Source organism: Podarcis muralis, chromosome 15 (assembly GCF_964188315.1).
Source record: "Podarcis muralis chromosome 15, rPodMur119.hap1.1, whole genome shotgun sequence".
Taxonomy (NCBI): Eukaryota; Metazoa; Chordata; class Lepidosauria; order Squamata; family Lacertidae; genus Podarcis; species Podarcis muralis.
In genome coordinates this window covers 28,801,858-28,820,503 of record NC_135669.1, presented here as the reverse complement: position 1 = coordinate 28,820,503, position 18,646 = coordinate 28,801,858, and the positions used below count along the sequence as shown (strand labels likewise).

Sequence of the window (18,646 nt, the reverse complement as noted above, 5' to 3'; positions counted from 1 at the left end):
TCCAGGTGAACAGGAAGCTTTTGGAAACTGAAATAATGTTGTGGGAAGGGTTCTCTTCTCTACCACATCTTTCTCAGGAGGCTGCTGTGCCATAAATGACTAACACAGATAAGGACAGGCAAGCAGAGTAGTGGGAAAGCAAGCTAGCCACAATTATTGTGGACTAGTAGCTTTTGTTTAGAAGATTTGGTTTAACAGTTGCTTAGCACTGATGTGGTGCTTTAGCGTTCTCAAAGCCCTTCACACACATTGTCTCAGTTATCCTCCCAAGGATGATACATTATCTCAGTTATCCTTACGACAACCCTGAAAGGTAGGGCTGGGACTGAGAGGAGAGCACCTAGTAAGTTTAAGGCAGGATTTGAACGGAGGTCTTCATTCCATCGTTCAGTTGTTCAGCTCAACACACCCAACACCCTGGTAATTTTCTGGATGCAAAATAGTGTGGATGAAAAGCAATCAGAAATTTGGGTAGTGAGGATTCTGCATTGACAAAAACTGGAGTCGCTGATCCTTCTTCATGAATGGAAAATTCTGCAATTCCCCATTCAGAAATGAAGCAAAAAAACAAAACGAAAACACCCTCTTACAATGAAAGATGATACTTTTTCCTTTCTTTCTTTTAGGCGGCGTGACCTTTTTGCAAACTGATAGGATGAATTTCTGAACTTAAGTTTAGGAATCAGCAGGGCGGGCTGGATTTTGGTTGCCAGCTGTCACCTCTTTCTTCCCGTTCACCAGGCGTTTCCACCAGCAGAAACCTGGGCCTGCTTTTCCCAGAAACTCAGGAACAAGGCTCAGAAATGGCTGGGGGAAAGCGAGAAGTTTAACATCCGTAAATACAGATGCCAGGAGTGTACAGATGCGGAGGGTCAGCCAAGAGGAGGGTCCAGCTGTGGGTGATCGTCAGACTGAGCTTAACCCTTTCCCCATGTTGCAGATTCAGTTTTGCTACCCGCGCAAAAGAGCATCTCGGCCACATATCCACCCTTTGCAAGAACCCAGCGGCTGCATCGTTAGCAAGCTACCTAGTCATACGAGGTTACTTAGCAAGCCTTTGCATTTTGCATCCAAGACTGGGCCTAAGTGTTAACCGCAAACAAGAAGAGCTAAAATTATTGATGGTCACACAGTAACTTAGCAACTAGGGCTGAAACCATCTCTCCAGATAACATCGGACACCCCTGCCCCCGCCCTTCCATCAGAAAGTTTCCCCAGCATCTCTTGTAGTGTGTGCGTGGGGGGGGGGGGGGAGGCAGAGGTGCAAACGGCCCTGAAGCAGCTGTCTAGCACAGCTCCTCTCAACCTGGCGCCCTCCAGGTGCTACAATTCTCACCATGGCTGTAGGACACAAGAGCTGATAGGACGTTGGCTGTGCTGGCCCCTGGGGCTGAGGATGGGATTTGTAGTCCAGCAGCAAGTGCAGGGCTCTGGGTTGGCAGAGGTTGGTTTAACATATTGATAAATATGTCACTGAGATGTCACTAGAATTTAAAACACAGCATTTTTTTTAAAAAAAAAGGCTTGGAGGATGCAGAACTGCTATTAGCAGATTATCATAAGGCAAAAGCATCCAAATCAATGTGTTTTTTGTCTGTTTTTTGGTAATCTGCAACTGATGGATTTATAAAACCAAAGGAACAAAACTCTAAATTTCTGGATGGGGAAAATGTGTTTGTGTGCGTTTAAGAATATTATTTTTAAAGAGTATTTTTTTTTAAAGTCACAAAAGGGACCTCCATTTAATTTTCTCTCAACAAGAGATTATAGGTTGTTTTTGTCTTCTGCGTCCATATATTTATGGATTACATTCCAAGCCCTGCTTCAGGCCACGGTCCTAGGTGCACTTTACCTGGGAGTAAGTCCCATGGAACTCAGTGGGACTTACGTTTGAGCAGGCACGCACAGGCTTGCACTGTCAGTGTGATTCCTGTGTAAATAGGGGTTTGAACCCAGGTTCGCCCCATCTGAGTTTTACGCCCTGTCAATTTACACTGCCCTTTTCCTCCAGCGGAACCCCCAGAAGGATGAGTTAAAAGAAAGAAGCATTTTAATAATAATAATAATAATAATAATAATAATAATAATAATAATAATATCAACCCTCCCCAAAACCTGACTTCTTAATTTAAAGAGAAAGAAGAATGAAAGAAAGCCTTCCCTCTGATAGGGGATTGGAATGCCTTATTTTTGCCCGCTTTCCCCCAACGTGCCCCCCCCCCTTGCCATCTCCAGCTGATCATACAAGGGAGGTAGGAGAATGTGCTACTTTCAGCAAATCTCACTTGTAAAAATGGTGTGTGATTCGTGCGCTGGTGCGGGTGGGAAGGGACGGGACATTTCAGCCCACACAGGCGCTCCGAGCCAGACCTATTAGCTCTCCTGGAGTACAGTACAGCCGCGCTCAAAACACATACAGAGAGAGAGGGAGGGAAAAGGGGAAGAGAGAGAGAAAGGCAGAGGGAGGAGGGAGAGATAGGAGAAGAGAAGAGTCAATTGCACCCAAAGGGGGGGAAAACGATTCCCTGGAGCTTCCAGGCAAGAGCTCCCAGACTGTGGTCCAACTGTCAGGAAGATGCTCCTGCCCTAACCCAAGAAACAGCCGGAAAGCCGGCCAGAGCTCTCTCTCGACTTGAGATGGGAAGCCAAACCACTCGCTTGCACCATACAGCGTCCCCACGACCTCCAATTCAGGGGGAGAAAAGAAACACCGGGAGATGGGACCCCGGGCACAAACCAGACAATCTAGGGGTGGAAGAAAGCCGGTGGTATCGGAGAGGAAGCGGGGGGGGGGGTCCCCAGAAGAGGCGTCGCCAAAGACCGTGGAAACAGGATAGCCCATCCCAGGAAGGCGCAGTTACCGAGGAGCGAAGTTGAGCGCAGCCGTCGCCCGGGGACCCTTCGGCCCTGACCCAGGGAGAGCGGGGCCGGCCAGTAACCCCGCGCGCCGTCGGGGCACGCGAAGGACCGAGAGCGCGGCGCAGCGGCCCACTTACCCGGCGAAGGGAACATCTCGGCGTCGACCTTCTCGGTCTTGATGATGGTCAGGGTGGGCTTGAGGTCCACGGCCGCCTTCATGGTCCACGAGGGGGAGGGGGACCTTCCGGGTCGGATCCTTCGGCCCCTCTGGCCAGGAAAGCGCCCCGCGCCCCCGAAGTTGGAGACTCCGAGCTGCGCCCTCCGAGTCTGGCGCCGTGCGCCCCGCGCCCGCTTCTCCGCCTGCGGGGCAGCCCGACGGGCTCCGTCCGTGGCGCGCTCGCTGGCTGGCTCTGGCGCTGCCTTCCGCCTTCCCCGTGCCTCGTCTCCGGGGCGTTCCTGCTCCGGCCAGCCCCGCCGCTGCCTCCTGCCTGCCCGTGGGTTTCTCTCCCAGCCCAGGAGCGGCTGTAGGCGCGGAGCTCTCTGGGCTGCCGCCGACGGGAGGAGGGAGCAGGGGCCGGGCTCCGCTCCGTGACAGCGGCCGGGGTGGGACCCGCCTGCCTCCGCCCCTTCGCCGCCGCCCAGACCCTCCGCGAAGCGCCTTCGCCTCTGGACCGCGCTCTGGAGAGGGGTTCCTCTCTCTCTTTCTCTCTCCTTACTCCGCATTAGTTAATCCGGAATAAGGCTCCCTTCAGGACCAGAGCTGTAATCAAGTACTGAAAGGGGAAGGCGGGAAGGGCGATGGGACTTCACGCTTTACTTGGTCCCTTGGGAGCAAAAAATAAGGGTGCTGGTCTTGCTTTCTTCTTCATCGTCAAAGAGTCATGGGATTGTAGAGTGGGAGGGCACCCCCAAGGGCCATCTAGTCCAGCCCCCTGCAATGCAGAAATGACAGCTAAAGAATCCCTGACAGGTGGCCACCCTGCCTCTGCTTCAAACCTTCCCATGAAGGAGAGTCCACCACCTTCTGAGGAATCACCATCACCATTGGCATCGCCAAACCACTTAATATGCCAAATCCCTAAGCAGTTTACTGGTATATAGCACACAGTAAGACAACGGAAAGGAAAAGCTCTATGTGACATTTAGAACCGAAAACACAAAGAAATGCATCGGTAAAAGCAGAGGTGCCATCAATAAAATATTAAGTTAAATATCAACAACAAAGCAGTGTGATGAATCTCATGAGCCCAGGAATGCTTGCTTAAATAGAGGGGTCTTTAGGAAGCCCTTCATGCAGCCTGAACAGCACAGGAATCCCTGTTTTTATGAATACCACACAGTCTATAAAGTGGAAAAGAAGAACTCAGCCTCTTCATAAAGTGGGAGGTGGTGGTTCTGTAGGGGGGTGAGTTTCCTCTCTCTCTTGCACACACAAAACTGAATTTTAAAAAAAAATCTTGCTAGTTTAATACAACACACAGAGAGACATACATACATACAGTGGTAGGAATTTGGGGCAGGTTGCTGGGAACTGTAGCTCTGTTGGGGGAAAGCTACAGTTCCCTAGGATTGTCTGGAGGGGAAAAGAGTGTTTTCAGTGCGTGGGGGTTTAAGGAAGGCCCCCTCCCCTTAATGCCCCCTTTTCATGATTTCCTTTGCCGCTAGGGTGACCAGCAATGCTACAGAAGGACGATTCTCCCTCTGTTACATATCCATTAATCATGATGAATCACAATAACTCACATTTACAGCGTCCAAAGCTCTTCACATCCATTATAGCTGTACAATTCGATACATTTTTATGGACTGAGTGTGACTTGAGAGGGCATGCATTTGACTACGAGGACAGAGCAAGAAGTCAGCTATTACAGATCTTGCACATCTACTTTCCTGGGGGATGCTACCCCAATACAGTGGTACCTCGGGTTACAGACGCTTCAGGTTACAGACTCCACTAACCCAGAATTAGTACCTCGGGTTAAGAACTTTGCTTCAGGATGAGAACAGAAATCGTGCGGTGGCATGGCAGCAGCAGCAGGAGGCCCCATTAGCTAAAGTGGTACCTCAGGTTAAGTACAGTTTCAGGTTAAGAACAGACTTCCAGAACGAATGAAGTTCTTAACCCGAGGTACCACTGTAACTGGAGCAGGGATGAGGGAACCTGGGAGGTCCCCTCCAGATGTTGCTGGACTACAACTCCTATCACCCCCAGCCAGCATGGCCAATGGTCAAGGCTGATGGGAGGAGTTGGAGCCCAGCCATACATGAATGGCCACAGGCTCCACAGTCCCGCATTACAGAATGCAAAAGGAAATTTGACGGGCTGAGAGAGCAAGTGGCGCAATGCAGGGGTGGGAGACCTGTGCACATGTTCTGCTTATCAATATCCGGCTTAATAGACTAGGGTGCCCAGAACTGGACCCAGGTTCATATTAGTTCTCTTGAGTGGGTGTGGACTGGAAGGATGCTGCTGAGCAAGTTAATATGGTTTGGTCCCTGATGCTGCCCTTCTTTTATGACCATCTTATTCTGAGTCACAACCTTGAAAAAGCTCCCAAACTCTCCCAAGAAAAAGCCCAAACTCTCCCACACTTGTAGCAGAGGATGGAAGACATTTTGAATTTGGGCAAGATGGAGAATCTTGCTTACAGAAGATGGGTTGCCTTGGAGAAGTCCAGTTCCACGAGGCAAACATGGTCTACGGCTATACTACCAAATTAGCTAGTGGGTGCAGGAACATCAAAAGAGTCCTGCTGGATCAAACCAAAGGTCCATACATTCCTGCAACCTTTCCTTCAGTGGCCAACCAGATGCCGCTGGGAGACACCCACCTCCCCAAGCAGGGCTTGAAGGAAACAGCCCACTCTGGATGGACCAGAGTGGCTGGGGCAACCCAGTCAGATAGGCGGGTACAAATAATAAAAATGTTGTTGTTGTTGTTTACCCAGAGCCAGATTGCCCTTGATCCTGGAGGTAGCAAGGAGCCATGGATAGCTTTATCCTCCAACAATTTGTCTAACCTCCTTTTAGAGCCTTCTAAGTTTGGTGGGCATCTAAACTTGAATTCCATAGTTCAACTCTGCCCTGTGTGAAGGAGTCAGCTGCCCACCTCTCAGCATCACCAGATGAAGTGCTGGCACTTTTTCTCCTTGTCCATCATTCTGTAAACCTTGACCATTCCTGTTCACCTTTCCCTCCCCAGCTAAAAAGCCTCAGACACTGTCACCTTTCCTTGTAAGGGAGCTTTCCAGCTCTTTGATATCTTTTTTTGACATGTGACGATCAAAACTGTACATGGCAGCATTTTAACTGCCTTGTGTTTCACCCACACGCAAGGCCGCAACCCCCCTGCCTTTAATACTTGGTTCAGTGTAGTTAAAACGTTGAAGGTGGAAGAGGTTTTGTTTTGTACACGGAAAGGCGGACGCGATGCTATTTTCTGTTTGTACAACCTCTTTGTTTTATATTTGCAGGGTTGGTTTTTTAAAAGAAGAAGAAGAAAGAACAGAGGAGGGCTTTTAGTAACAAATGTGTTTTCTGAAAACAAGGGGACATTGATGAGAGACAGCCTGGAGGAATCCACAGTGGGTCCACCTTTCAGAAAATTAAGCATGTGTGAAGTTGCATGTCAAATCAGTGAGAAGTAAAAAAAAATAAAAGGGGGGGGGGGACTAAGACCCAAAAGTGCTGACTTCTTATTTCCCCCACCAATTTCACCTGAAACCAAGGATCCTTCCTTTGCAAGGCGGGGTTGGGACCGCTCCTGCCACAAAATATGCCGAGATCTCTATCACCCCAGGAGCTCGTGAGCCTAAATGAAGTTCTGGGGGGAAGGGCGTCTTGGTTTGCACATAAAGTATTTTATTGCAACTTCTGTAGCAAAAACACCCGACCACAAACGGCAGAGCACAGATAGGCGTGTATGACTCACAGAGGTCCATTTACCGGTATATACATATACATATACATCTATATATTTATAAGGTTTTTTTATTACAAAAAAAAGAGAGTATGAACGTCATTAGCAACCTGTTTCTTGTGGTTCTTTCTGTGAGAAAACCTAACAGTCTTAGTTGCGTGCTGAGCAACTGCAATGTATTTCTTGAGACGCGCTTGGTTCACACGCAGACACATCCACACTGACTTGCCGCATCAAGTGGTGAGTCACTCATGTGAACAAGTCAACCCAGATTTAGCAGGCAGCCTTTTCGTATTGGCCGATGCCAGCTAAAATGCTGGGCTTTTCGATGGATCAGTTCATATGCTCAGCTGCAGGGATCAAATGCATAACGTTGGTTTGCAGAGAAATAGCAGGGTTTACCAAACTTGGGTCTCCATCCGTTTTTGTTTTTTTTTGGACTACAACTCCCATCATCCCTAGCTAGCAAGACCAGTGGTCAGGATGATGGGAATTGTAGTCCAAAAAACCAGATGGAGGACTAAGGTTGGGAAGCACTGTGGTGCATATGTGTGATGTGCAGAAAAGGTGTTGCATCTTCTCCAGACCCTAATCCAAATTTCATGATCATCCACCATCGTTGTGTGAAATCCTACAGCCCAGAAGTTATTGAATATATATAAGGGGACAGAAACCCACAAATGTCACAGAACCTCCCCAAGCGTACATCATGAGGCATGTGGGGAATGGGTGAGCGATATCGTTCAAGAATGCTTGCTGCAAAGGGAGGTGGGGACCTTACCCAGCCTGGGGCTGCAGTTTCTTGTGGGAGCCTTCCAGGGGCAGCCTGCTAGTGGAAAGAGGTGCTGGGGCTCATGCTTCTGGAATGAGGAGTGCTGTGTCCTGTTATGTCGATCATTACTATCAAATCTTCCAGCAAATGGGACTGCTCCTTTCCTCTGGAAGTCCCTGTAGCTTCTCAACCCTTTGCTTCCAGAACTACTAAGTGTGGCTGTATTTGCCTTACTATGTGGTACGTTGGTTGCTAGGCATGCAAATAGGTCTGACATGTGGGTGGGGATTGGTCTAATAATGGTTAACGATACAAAGGCTCAGGCAGTTCCCTGTGGCAGGAGAAAGCAGTCATATTCTGCTCTATGGGGACATTTAGGGGGCTGCCCCCAGCTGAAAGGTTCCAGTTTTCCCACGTCTCTTTTCCCATATATTTTTAATATATACAGTATCAAACATTAGGGGAAGAAGGTAGGCAGAGGAACTCATGAATGAGTGGAACATCATGAGAGAAGAAGATTCTCCGCAAGTCCATCTTGAGATGAATCATTACAAAGGGAGGGAATTTGGGCAAGGTTGCCAACTGCCTGAACCAGGCCCTGCTCCTATGCTTCTAATGGCAGCTTGAACTCCAGGCCTGCCTCCTTGTTGTGACAAACTTCGCCTCCTGTTTCCTGCAGATTGAACTCGATGGCCAAGGTGCTCCAGGGAACGGCAGGGCAGCTTCATCACAAGCACAGACGTCACCCCCCCACCCCCAAGTCAGTTGGCAACCCTAGCCATGCAAGAAAGAGTTTGAAATCGAGCATAAAAGAAGCAGCTGGCTTTGGAAACGACTCATTGCAGGCTCAGATGGAGAGAGAGATGATGCAATTTTCACAAGCCCATAATCTCTTCTTTTTTTCTGCATTGCATTGGAATGTTGTAACTTCCAGAGGCACGGAGGAGCAAAAGCACACACACACACACACACACACACACACACACACACCCCACAGGGTAATTCACAAGGGGGGAGGGGGAGGCCTCGCACGATGGATATGGATGAGGAAAAGAGGCAGGGCCTGTTCACACATAGCACCTGCAGCTTCGATGCTGGGAGGACAAGGCTGTTCAAATGCATCTGTGGTCCCCGGAGTGTGAAAGCGGGCCTGACTGTTCCTCGGTTTCCTTTCCGCAGCGTTCAAGGCTCCATGCGGTTCTCAGGACGAGCCTCTTCCTCCTCCCACAGCAAAACCACAAAACCTCCTGGAACGGAGCACAAAGCAGAGAGAGAGAGAGAGAGAGAGAGAGAGAGAGAGAGAGAGAGAGAGAGAGGCCTGCCCTGAACAGCTGAGCGGCCGGCCTGGGCTGTCAGCATCACTCCCTCCCCACCAAAAAAGAGGAAAAGGTTCCCACGGAAGTGATGGCCAGTAAATCCCAGACGCCAAGCCTGAAGGGAGAACGCGAGAAGGCGGAGTGGCAGGAAGGAGCAAAGATCAGCGCGGAGAAGGCCAAATCCCACATTTCTCTTGGTTGGGAAAGCTGCCTCAAACTCCTGCTTGGCTTTGTTTTGGCAAAATGACACCTCTCCATCCATTGGCTGAGAGCCTGCACACCTGAGCGGAACAGAGACGTGAAGGATTCCTCCAAGGGACCCAGTTATTGAGTTTCCTCCTTGGTTTGCTTGCAGAAAAATCTTTTCATAATAGTTGATCGCCTCTGAATTCAAAATGTTGTGTGGTTTCTTTCCCTTGTACGTAGATATTCTTTTTCTAAAGCACTTTGGTATCTTGTATGCTATAGTGGCATGAAAGTATTTTTTTTGTAGATAGGTGACTATGAAATCCTTGAGAGCTGTCAGTGTAGGCAGCGCTAAGGCAGATGGATCCATGATCTGACTGGGTGCAAGGCAGTTTCCTGCATCCATCCATTAAGGACCATTAAGAGTGCTGCCTTCTGACTCGGGAAGCCCGCCTCCTGGCCCATCTGCTCTCCTGGCGAAGCGAAGCAGCCCTCCTCCCTCCACACGTGTTTGGGTTTGTTGGGGTGGTTTCCTTGGACGGAGATCCTGGCTGCCCAACAATGCAACTCTTGTTTTTCTCTTGTTACGCTGCAAAGCGGCCCTGAATAGATCCATCAAAAATTATAAGCAGGGGCAGCCCCCTGAGGCTCTGAAAGATCACAGACCGCATGCAGGGCCTGAACAAAGACCCCGCTCTTTCCGAACAATTAGCCCAGCTAAAAGGACATCTATCTCCTTCCATTAGGGCCACCACGTGCCTCCGAGTCATTGCATTGTACGGCTAATTAAATAACATGCCTCTCTCCCCATGCCAGTCTCCTGATTAGCTTTTCTCGGTCAGCCAGACACAGCCACGCCAGGCCCAGTGGAAGCAGAACTCTTGGTGATGCTCTGTTTGTGTTGAAAGCTATTTTCGTATTTCGAAACTCATTGTTGGACATCTGCTGAGCGACGATCTCCGAGACTTTGGTGTGTGTTTTTATTGCTACAAGGGAATTTTAATTTCTCCATCAGGACTCAGCTCATTCACAGCCATTGATAAATCCATTCATTCATTCCTGGCATCCAGTAAGCATCAGTAGAGAAGAGGTTAGCTCTCCCAGTCTTGAATCCCAGAGCAACCCAGGAAACTGCCTTATATTGAATGAGGCCATTGGCCCATCTAGCTGAGCACTGTTCACACAGACAGTGGTTCTCAGTCCTACCTGGAGATGCCATTGGGTATTGAACCTGGGGTCTTGTGCACGTATGATCACAGAAGCATATAGAATCACAGAACTGTACAGTTGGAAGGGACCCCAAGGGTCTAGTCCAACCGCCAGTGATGCAGGAATCACAGCTCAAGAATCCCTAAGAGAGACCATTCAACCTCTGCTTGAAAACATCCAAGGAAGGAGAGGTCACCACCTTTGGAGGGAATTTGTTCCACTGCCGAACAGCTCTTACTGCCAGAAAGTTCTTCCTAAGGTTTAGTTGGAATCTCCTGTCTTGTCATTTCAATCCATTGGTTAGGGCCTCTGGAGCAGCAGAAAACAAGCTTGCTCCATCTTCCATGTGGCAACCCTTCAGATATTTGATGATGGTTCTCATCTCACTTCTCAGTCTTCTCTTCTCCAGGCTAAACATACCCAGCTGCCTCAACCATTCCTCATAAGGCTTGATCTCCAGACCCTTGATCATATTGGTTGCCCTCCTCTGCACACATTCCAGCTTGTCAATATCCTTCTTAAATTGTGGTGCCCAGAACTGGACACAGGACTTCAGGTCTGACCAAGGCAGAATTGAAGGTACAATTACTTTCCTTGACCTGGACACTAGACTTCTGTTGATGCAGCCTAGAATAAAATTAGCTGGGTTTTTGCTTCTGTTTCTGCTGCAGCAGCACCACACTGCTGACTCATGTTAAGATTGTGGCCTACAAAGACTCCTAGATCCTTCACACAAAGTTTATCTAGTCAAATTCTGGTTTAAAAATAAAAGCATATTCAGAAGGATGGGCAGGGGCTTGACCTGAGGTAATGCTACTTTTGATAGATAAAGCTTTTCTACACCTGGATTACACTTTTCAGAAAGTGATAGATATCAAGATGAAATTTAGTTACTTATCAAGGTTTAATGGTATATGTAAGAATTTTCCAGGAAATGATATCTGCCATTCACCTCTTGAAAATGTAGTGACTACTGATAAATATACCCAGAGCACATCCTAAAAGAACCAGTAAAAATATTTTTAATAGTCCTGGATTTTGGAAGAGCGAGATATTCCTCAGCCAACAGACAGCCATCACTGAGATGCCTTTGCATGGGGGGGAGGGAGCGTCCGTCAGCACCAAACACGTAACAGCAGCAGCCTCTTTCAGAAATGAAATCCTAAGCGAATGTGTTACACCTTTTCATCTCAACATCTTGGCTTCCAGAGACGAATGTGGTAAACGTGTGGGATGGAAGGTCTGACCCTGGGTCAGGGTGCATCAGTTGCTGGCCATGTTGACAGTTTAATCTGCCTTTTCTCTGCAGCAATGACCTATGACCCCAACACATTTTACGGTCCCCTCCTCTCTGCGCTCTCTCTCTCTCTCTCTCTCTCTCTCTCTCTCTCTCTCTCTCATCACCATCATCTTCTAAGCCAAGGAGGCAGAAATTTATTTAGCCTGAAGACCACATTACCTCTTGGGTGACCTACAAGCACACAGCAGTGGTGGACATGGTCAGATGCAAAATCTGGCAGAGCAACAGACATGACGCTTACCCCTCCGAAATAATAGTCTTCATGCAAAAGTCAAGGTTTCCTGCATGCACAAGCCCATGTCTCCATCCAGACAAGCCAAGAGGCATTGCCACAGTTCAAGGACAATTCCAAGCAAGTTCTGAAGGAGGGCATGGGAAAAGCTGGGCAGGCATGGAGTGAAGGGGAAATAAGGAAAGGAGCATGGTTTGAGGAGAGTTCTGGTGGGGCACAGTTGCTCCCCAGGTCTCAGGACCCTCATTCTTATCTAAGCCATTGTCTTGGCCAAGAACTCATTGCATTATGTAAGTACAGAAGAAGCCAGCTGTCTAGCTTGTCCATTAGTCGGGACAGGTAGGGCATTCGCTACTGCGACCAACATGTCCAAAATGTACCATGAGCCAGAAGAGCTTGGCTAGGTAGCCTGCTTTGCTGCATGAATTCAACAGTGTGGTGTATTAGTTAGAGCACTGGACTAGGACCTTGGAAAGACCAGGGTACTCGGCCATGGTGCTTACTGGGTGACCTTGGGGGGCCAATTGCTGCCTCTCAGCCTCACCTACCTCACAGGGTTGTTGTAGGAATTAAATGGGGGGGAGAGCCATGTACGCCACCTTGGAATATTAAACAGACAGACAGACAGACAGACAGACAGACAGACAGACAGACAGAATAAATCTCATAAGCTTGCTTAACATCATGCCACTTGGTGGAAATATTGCTCTTATTCCAAAATAGTTTGGGATTGCCCAGAAACGTGTATGCGAATGTTGAGGGAATGAGACGACTCTCAGACCTTAAAGGGCTGTGGTGCTAAAACAGCGCAGCTAACAGGATTTCTTTCCATAAACCCTTAATGGGATTATCTCTGGCTGGACACATCAATGCCTAGGCCAGTGGTTTTCAACCAGTGTGCCGTGGCACCCTGGGGTGCCTTGAATGATGGTCAGGAGTGCCGCAGGCAACCCTGGCCTCTGTCCCTCTTTCCCTTCCTCTCTCCCTCCTCAGATGCCCCCTCACATCTCTGCCTCCCAAAGGTTCCTGTGGCTGTTTGTTGCTCCACAAGCTCCACAGGCGAATGGTGCCTCTGGGGCTGACCAGGGGGTGCTGGTTGCCAGGAGCTGAGGTGGTCCAAGGCTGCACTGAGCCACAGTCATCCCTTGGCCAGGCTGCATGTCAAATAAATAATAATAATAATAATAATAATAATTTATTATTTCTACCCCGCTGAAATGTTTTGCTTTTAAAGAGCCGTGAGCCTGTAATCCAGGTACAGGCAAGCTTTGTTTGGCTCGCTTGGGGGACCTGCCCCAAATTTATTGGGAAATGACGAGAATTGGGAGACAGCATCCTCCCCCATAGGGTTCCTCTCTGCCAAGCTGACATACTTTACCCTGAGACAGTTATGGGAACAAATTCCACAGCCAACTGTTCAGCAGAAGCACGGGAGAGGGGAGGAAAGATCATCGTTTATATAGGGCTACTTTTCCCCAAACTTCCTAAGTGCTTTAGAGAGCGTCTCCCCTGGAGACCCAAACTGGAAACTAAGCAGATCATTGCTCTCATTTATAAACATCTGAAACATTAATGAAGTGAGAGGCAGGGAAACTGGGGAGGGGGAAGATAGACTTCCTCGCGTGAAGGACTGGGCTATCAGAAACTGCTCTCTATGCCTCTGTAGACAAGGGCGGCTGTCAGATGTTCCACCTCCAAACAGGAGCGGAAAGTGCTGTCTTCTATTTGCCCATAATATATACGTTTCTCTAGATATTGTTTGGCTGGAGAACTGCATCGCAAACTTCAGAGAGATTTTGAAAAACAGCAATGTTTCGGTTCATGCATTGGTTTGAGAAATGCAAGTTAGGCAGTTTCCATAACAAACTCTTTCTGTCTCAGCTCCTTCGCTCAAGAACCTCAAAGCATCTACTTCAGCATTCTCTACATGCTGCAGAGGATTCTGGGTATGCCTTCAGTTAATGTAATAATAATAATAATAATAATAATAATAATAATAATAATAATAATTTATTATTTATACCCCGCCCATCTGGCTGAGTTTCCCCAGCCACTCTGGGTGGCTCCCAATCAAGTGTTAAAAACAGTACAGCATTAAATATTAAAAACTTCCCTGAACAGGGCTGCCTTCAGATGTCTTTTAAAGATAAGATAGCTGTTTATTTCCTTCACATCTGCTGGGAGGGCGTTCCACAGGGCAGGCGCCACTACCGAGAAGGCCCTCTGTCTGGTTCCCTGTAACCTCACTTTTCACAATGAGGGAACCGTTAGAAGGCCCTCAGCGCTGGATCTCAGTGTCTGGGCAGAATGATGGGGGTGGAGACGCTCCTTCAGGTATACTGGACTGAGGCCATTTAGGGCTTTAAAGGTCAACACCAACACTTTGAATTGTGCTCGGAAACGTACTGGGAGCCAATGCAGATCTCTCAGGACCGGTGTTATGAGGTCCCGGCGTCCGCTCCCAGTCACCAGTCTAGCTGCCGCATTCTGGATTAATTGCAGTTTCTGGGTCACCTTCAAAGGTAGCCCCACGTAGAGCGCATTGCAGTAGTTGTAGAGCACCGGGCAGGTCTTTGTGGCCCTCACCTGAACTACTGCAGAACCCAAGCATCATTTCTCCAGCTCTTCCTTCCCTGTGTCCCTGGTTTGTTTCCACTTTGAGAGGGGGAAATGGAAGATGGTCTAGCACCTGCTGGTCTTTTCTAGTCCCTCCCTGTTAAAGTGCCTTGCATTTCTGGCTAACTGACCTGCAACCTGCTCCTCTCATTGACAGCGCTCTATTTAAGAGTGTCCTGGTGCCCATTGGGATGGTTAGTGCGGAAGGCAGGGAGGCCACAGGAGGCGGAGCCAGAGCCAAAGAGAGGCGGAGTCAACTCAGTCTCATTGTATCCCCACCCCCCCACTTCCTGCTGAGCTCCACAAGAGCAAAACCAATGGGCAGTGCCACCCCCAGACTGGTTGTTTGCAAGGTTGTATGCTATTCTTGCACTACTAGAAAACTCTTTGGATAACTTCCAACTCTACAATGCTATAATTATGCTATGAGTTTGTGGGTGCTACACTGCCCTTAATTCCTTGGTCCCATAGGTACTAGAATTTAATTAAGTCTTGGGTGTTAAAACTGGATGCCAGACCCATGTGTATTAAGTTGTGTGCTGGATACTTCTAATCCCCTGGAATCAGCATGTCTTAAATGTTAATTAAGCTAGACTGAGCTTGCTGTGTTGAGGTGATAGCCTGGGTATCATAGAATCATAGAAATGTACAGTTGGAAGGGACCCGATGGCCATCTAGTCCAGCCCCTTGAAATGCAGAAATCCTGCCCACAACTGTCTTTGGGTGGACTTGAAGTAATGGGCCATTAAGAGAACAAAACATCCAAGTACAGTGGACACTCGGGTTGCGAATGTGATCCGTGCGGGATGCACCACAACCCGCAGCGTCCGCAACCTGCAGCAGTGCGTCTGAGCACATGCAGGTTGCGATTCAGTGCTTCTGCGCATGCACAAAGCGCAATTTAGCGCTTCTGCACATGCACGACCCCTGAAACCCGAACGTAACCCGTTCCGGTACTTCCGGGTTTTGGCGGGTCCATAACCTGAAAAAAAACAACCTGAAGCGTTGTAACCCGAGGTATGATTGTAATTCAGTTTGGGGCCTCTCCTTCAAGAGAGAAAGCCAGAGCTTAGAGTAGGACACAAAGCAGCAGGCAGAATACCATGCCTGAATCCAGGGCTGCAGGCAGCTATGAGAGAAGCAAGACCCTTCTGGGGTGATTATGCTTTGATCCCCTCCATCATATGCTCAGGTTGTATGTATGCGTAAACAAACCCTTTATCATAAAGACACCAGAGTCCCCGTGCCTCATTTACAAAAGGAAACATGGACCCTGAGTAAGTGCACCTGGAAACCCTGGGATCTTGCTCCACTCGGAGATTGGGGAGCCATGCTATGAAGAAGGGAGGCATGGGGCAGGCTGAGCCTGGTGGGGCAGGGTGTGCCATTTGTCTTCATGGGCTGGCCTCTACGGATCTGAGGTCCAAGCCCACTTCGAAGGTAAGGAGGCACAAGAAAGGGGAGCAATGGGTGCCTTGAAACTGCCCATTCACAGCACCTGGGCACCAGAATGAGCACCTGGGCCCTGTCCCATTTGCCACCCTGGGGAGAGGGAGTGCATTCCTACTGCCATTATACTCACCCTTTCTAGATTTGCATCCATACATGAAACTTGGCAACATCTTCCTTTCTGGTGCTGCATTTGGCAAAGCATGAGGATTCGCTCTGCCCCCCCTGCCCCCACCCCCTGCTGCCCAAGGATGGTCCCAGAACCAAATAAAGCCTCTTCTGTGGCTCCCCGATGGCAGAGCAGCCAAGACGTGTCCCATTCACTTTCCAATAAAGTAACGCTTTTTCCAAAGGTAGAGGCACAATCCCACTCTCTCAGCTCCGCCGCCGGAGAGGGGTGCCCTCCACGCTCGTCTGGCACAGCTGCCTGCTTTGGGAAAAATCTTTAATTCACTGAGAAATGCATCACAATTGCGCCAGGCAGCCGAAGCCTTCTAAAGCCCACAGGAAAGAGGTTGTCCCTGTAACGGTGAAAGGCAACGAGGGAACCACTGGGAATGTTTGAACGTGTTTTAGTGGATGGTGAGCATCTCCTCTTTCAGAAATGCATTCGTAGATGATGACCCAGGTCTCAGCTATATTGGCAAAGGAAAAGCGCTTTACAGTGTTACCTTGGTTGTCAAACAGCTTGGCTCTGGAACAAATCGGCTCCCGAACAGCTCAAACCAGGAAATAAGTGTTCCGGTTTGCGAACATTTTTTGGAAGCCGAACATCCGAGGTGGCTTCCATGGCTTCTGATTGAGTGCAGGAAGCTCAAGCAGCCAACTGGAAGCTGCACCTTGTTTTCTGAACAGGAGTCAAATGGATTCCCAGAATGGGTTAAGTTTGACAACCAAGGTACCACTGCATATGTCTTGTTTATGCATTCTAACACTGTGAAACGAGATGGAGCTGTGGAGTTCCATTTTTGCCAACCCGATTTCCATACAATGTTTACAACGAGTTTAACAGAAACGCTTCTTTGATGTGTGCCAGGGAACTGCAATCGGCTCAGGGGTGGGGGTGGGGGGGGCAGAGGAAGGCGGATGGATTACAGAGAGCCCCCAAAGATCGTGGGAAGCAGCACCTCCTCAGCGGAGGAAGGAAGCCACACCTCTAGTGGGGAGGAGATGCAGGGCTCAGAGGATGCAAGGTGGTGCCAGGACACCTTGCCTGAGCAAAGCGGGGAGGAGGGACGTCCCTCTTTACCCAGGCCTTCCTTGCGCAGTAGGCTTTCGCGCAGAGAGGGGAGGCGTAGGCTGGGGGTCAAGAGACTACTCTGCTGGGGAAGATTTAAGGACCGCCCACTCTCAGATTCTGCTAGTGAATGAGCAAGACGTGGAATAGAGGCGCTCTGCATTGTAAAGGTTTTTAGCACTAATAATAAAGCTTTAGAACAGACCAGTGAGGCACCTTGCCTGATTGCTCTCGAGCAACCACCGATAGCCATAACAATGTGTCTAGATCGAGCCCCGGTGTAGAAAAAGAACTTTGTCCTCTCCGAGAAGAAAGATGCCTTTCCAACTTGAAAGAGTGTGAGACACTCCTGTGCATCCATCTCATGCCCTCCAGATGTTCTTGACTAAAGCTCCCACCAGCCGCAGGGAGAATGGCCAAGCTGACAGAGAGCTGGAACTGGAGTCTAGCACATCTGTACAGCACCAGAAAGGTGAAGGTTGATGGATGCTAACAAAACACCTATATGTGGGCTTGCGTATATGGAAGTGGGTCCTTCAAAGGTCTATAGCTGAGTTGCCTCTTTGCTGTTTTCCACCATTACACATCCAACCTACATTCTTTACTGGCCACTCGTTTCCAAGTCCGTTAAGACTGGATATTTTTGCTGCTTTCTTTCATAGGAAGGTGCCCCTTTTGTTAGAAGCGATGTCAGAAAATTCCCACAGAAACAGGAGTAGAAATTGCAGGGGTTGACTTATTCATCCCGCATCTGGAATGGAAATCCACCCAATGAATACAAGTGGTACTCACTGCCTTTGTTTTCAGTCCACAAATGGTATGTACATTATGACTCCTCTCCCCGTTCACATTGTGTTTCCTTTACATGGAAATGAATGGGGTGGAATAGCATCATCATCACCTCAATAACTACTTAATTAATTGTGCAAAATTCCGCTACTGCAGACACTGAGATGAATGGCATCGCTTTTGGCCAGAAGCTAAACTGCAGCAGAATGGCAACAGCACTGCAGGTAGCAATGAAAGGGTGGACCAGAAATTGACGCCTTCTTGCATCCCTCCTTGCCAGGCAGGCAAACAGGTAAGAGACAAAGGTGGGGACTGGTGTGGTGGCTGGGGTGTCACCAAAGCAGCCAATACAGTTCCCACGTGGAAGAGGCACTGGGAGGTAATCTCTCTCTCCCGGATTAAAGGTTGTGAATTCCCCAAACGCAGGCCACATAGGGCATGATCCACCAAAAGTTTTTCCTGTGTGAGCCCCACTAAAACAAATGGGGGGTGTGCAACAGCTTTAATGCATGCTGTCCATGCACAAGCCACAGTGGGTGACAGTTCAGAAGCCCTGGGTTCAGATCCTTGCCACTGCAACAACAGCCTTATGCAAGCCATTATCACTCAACCTCAGTCCCTATTCCCTATCTGCAATGTGCGGATAATAATACTGGCCTTCCTTACAGGGTTGTCAAAAAGACTTATTGATATAACGTATGGAAAGCATTCAAAATGCTGCAGCAGTGATCAGCTTCAATAACACCCCTCAGCTGTGCCGCC

General features: G+C 48.8%; 1 protein-coding gene across 2 annotated transcripts in view; it reads right to left on the bottom strand.

The window, feature by feature from the left end:
• The window catches only part of ETS1 (ETS proto-oncogene 1, transcription factor), a 107,486-nt gene that overhangs the window by 56,855 nt on the left and 31,985 nt on the right, over positions 1 to 18,646 (bottom strand). Inside the window, exon 1 of one of the 2 annotated variants that reach the window (XM_028707426.2) lies at positions 2,997 to 3,419. The exons of the other annotated variant lie outside the window; for it this stretch is intronic. Within the exon in view, the coding sequence (XP_028563259.1) occupies positions 2,997 to 3,078 (82 nt within the window). The 5' untranslated portion in view covers positions 3,079 to 3,419. Of the gene's footprint in view, positions 1 to 2,996; positions 3,420 to 18,646 lie in introns of those variants that run through there. 2 annotated transcript variants of the gene reach the window in all.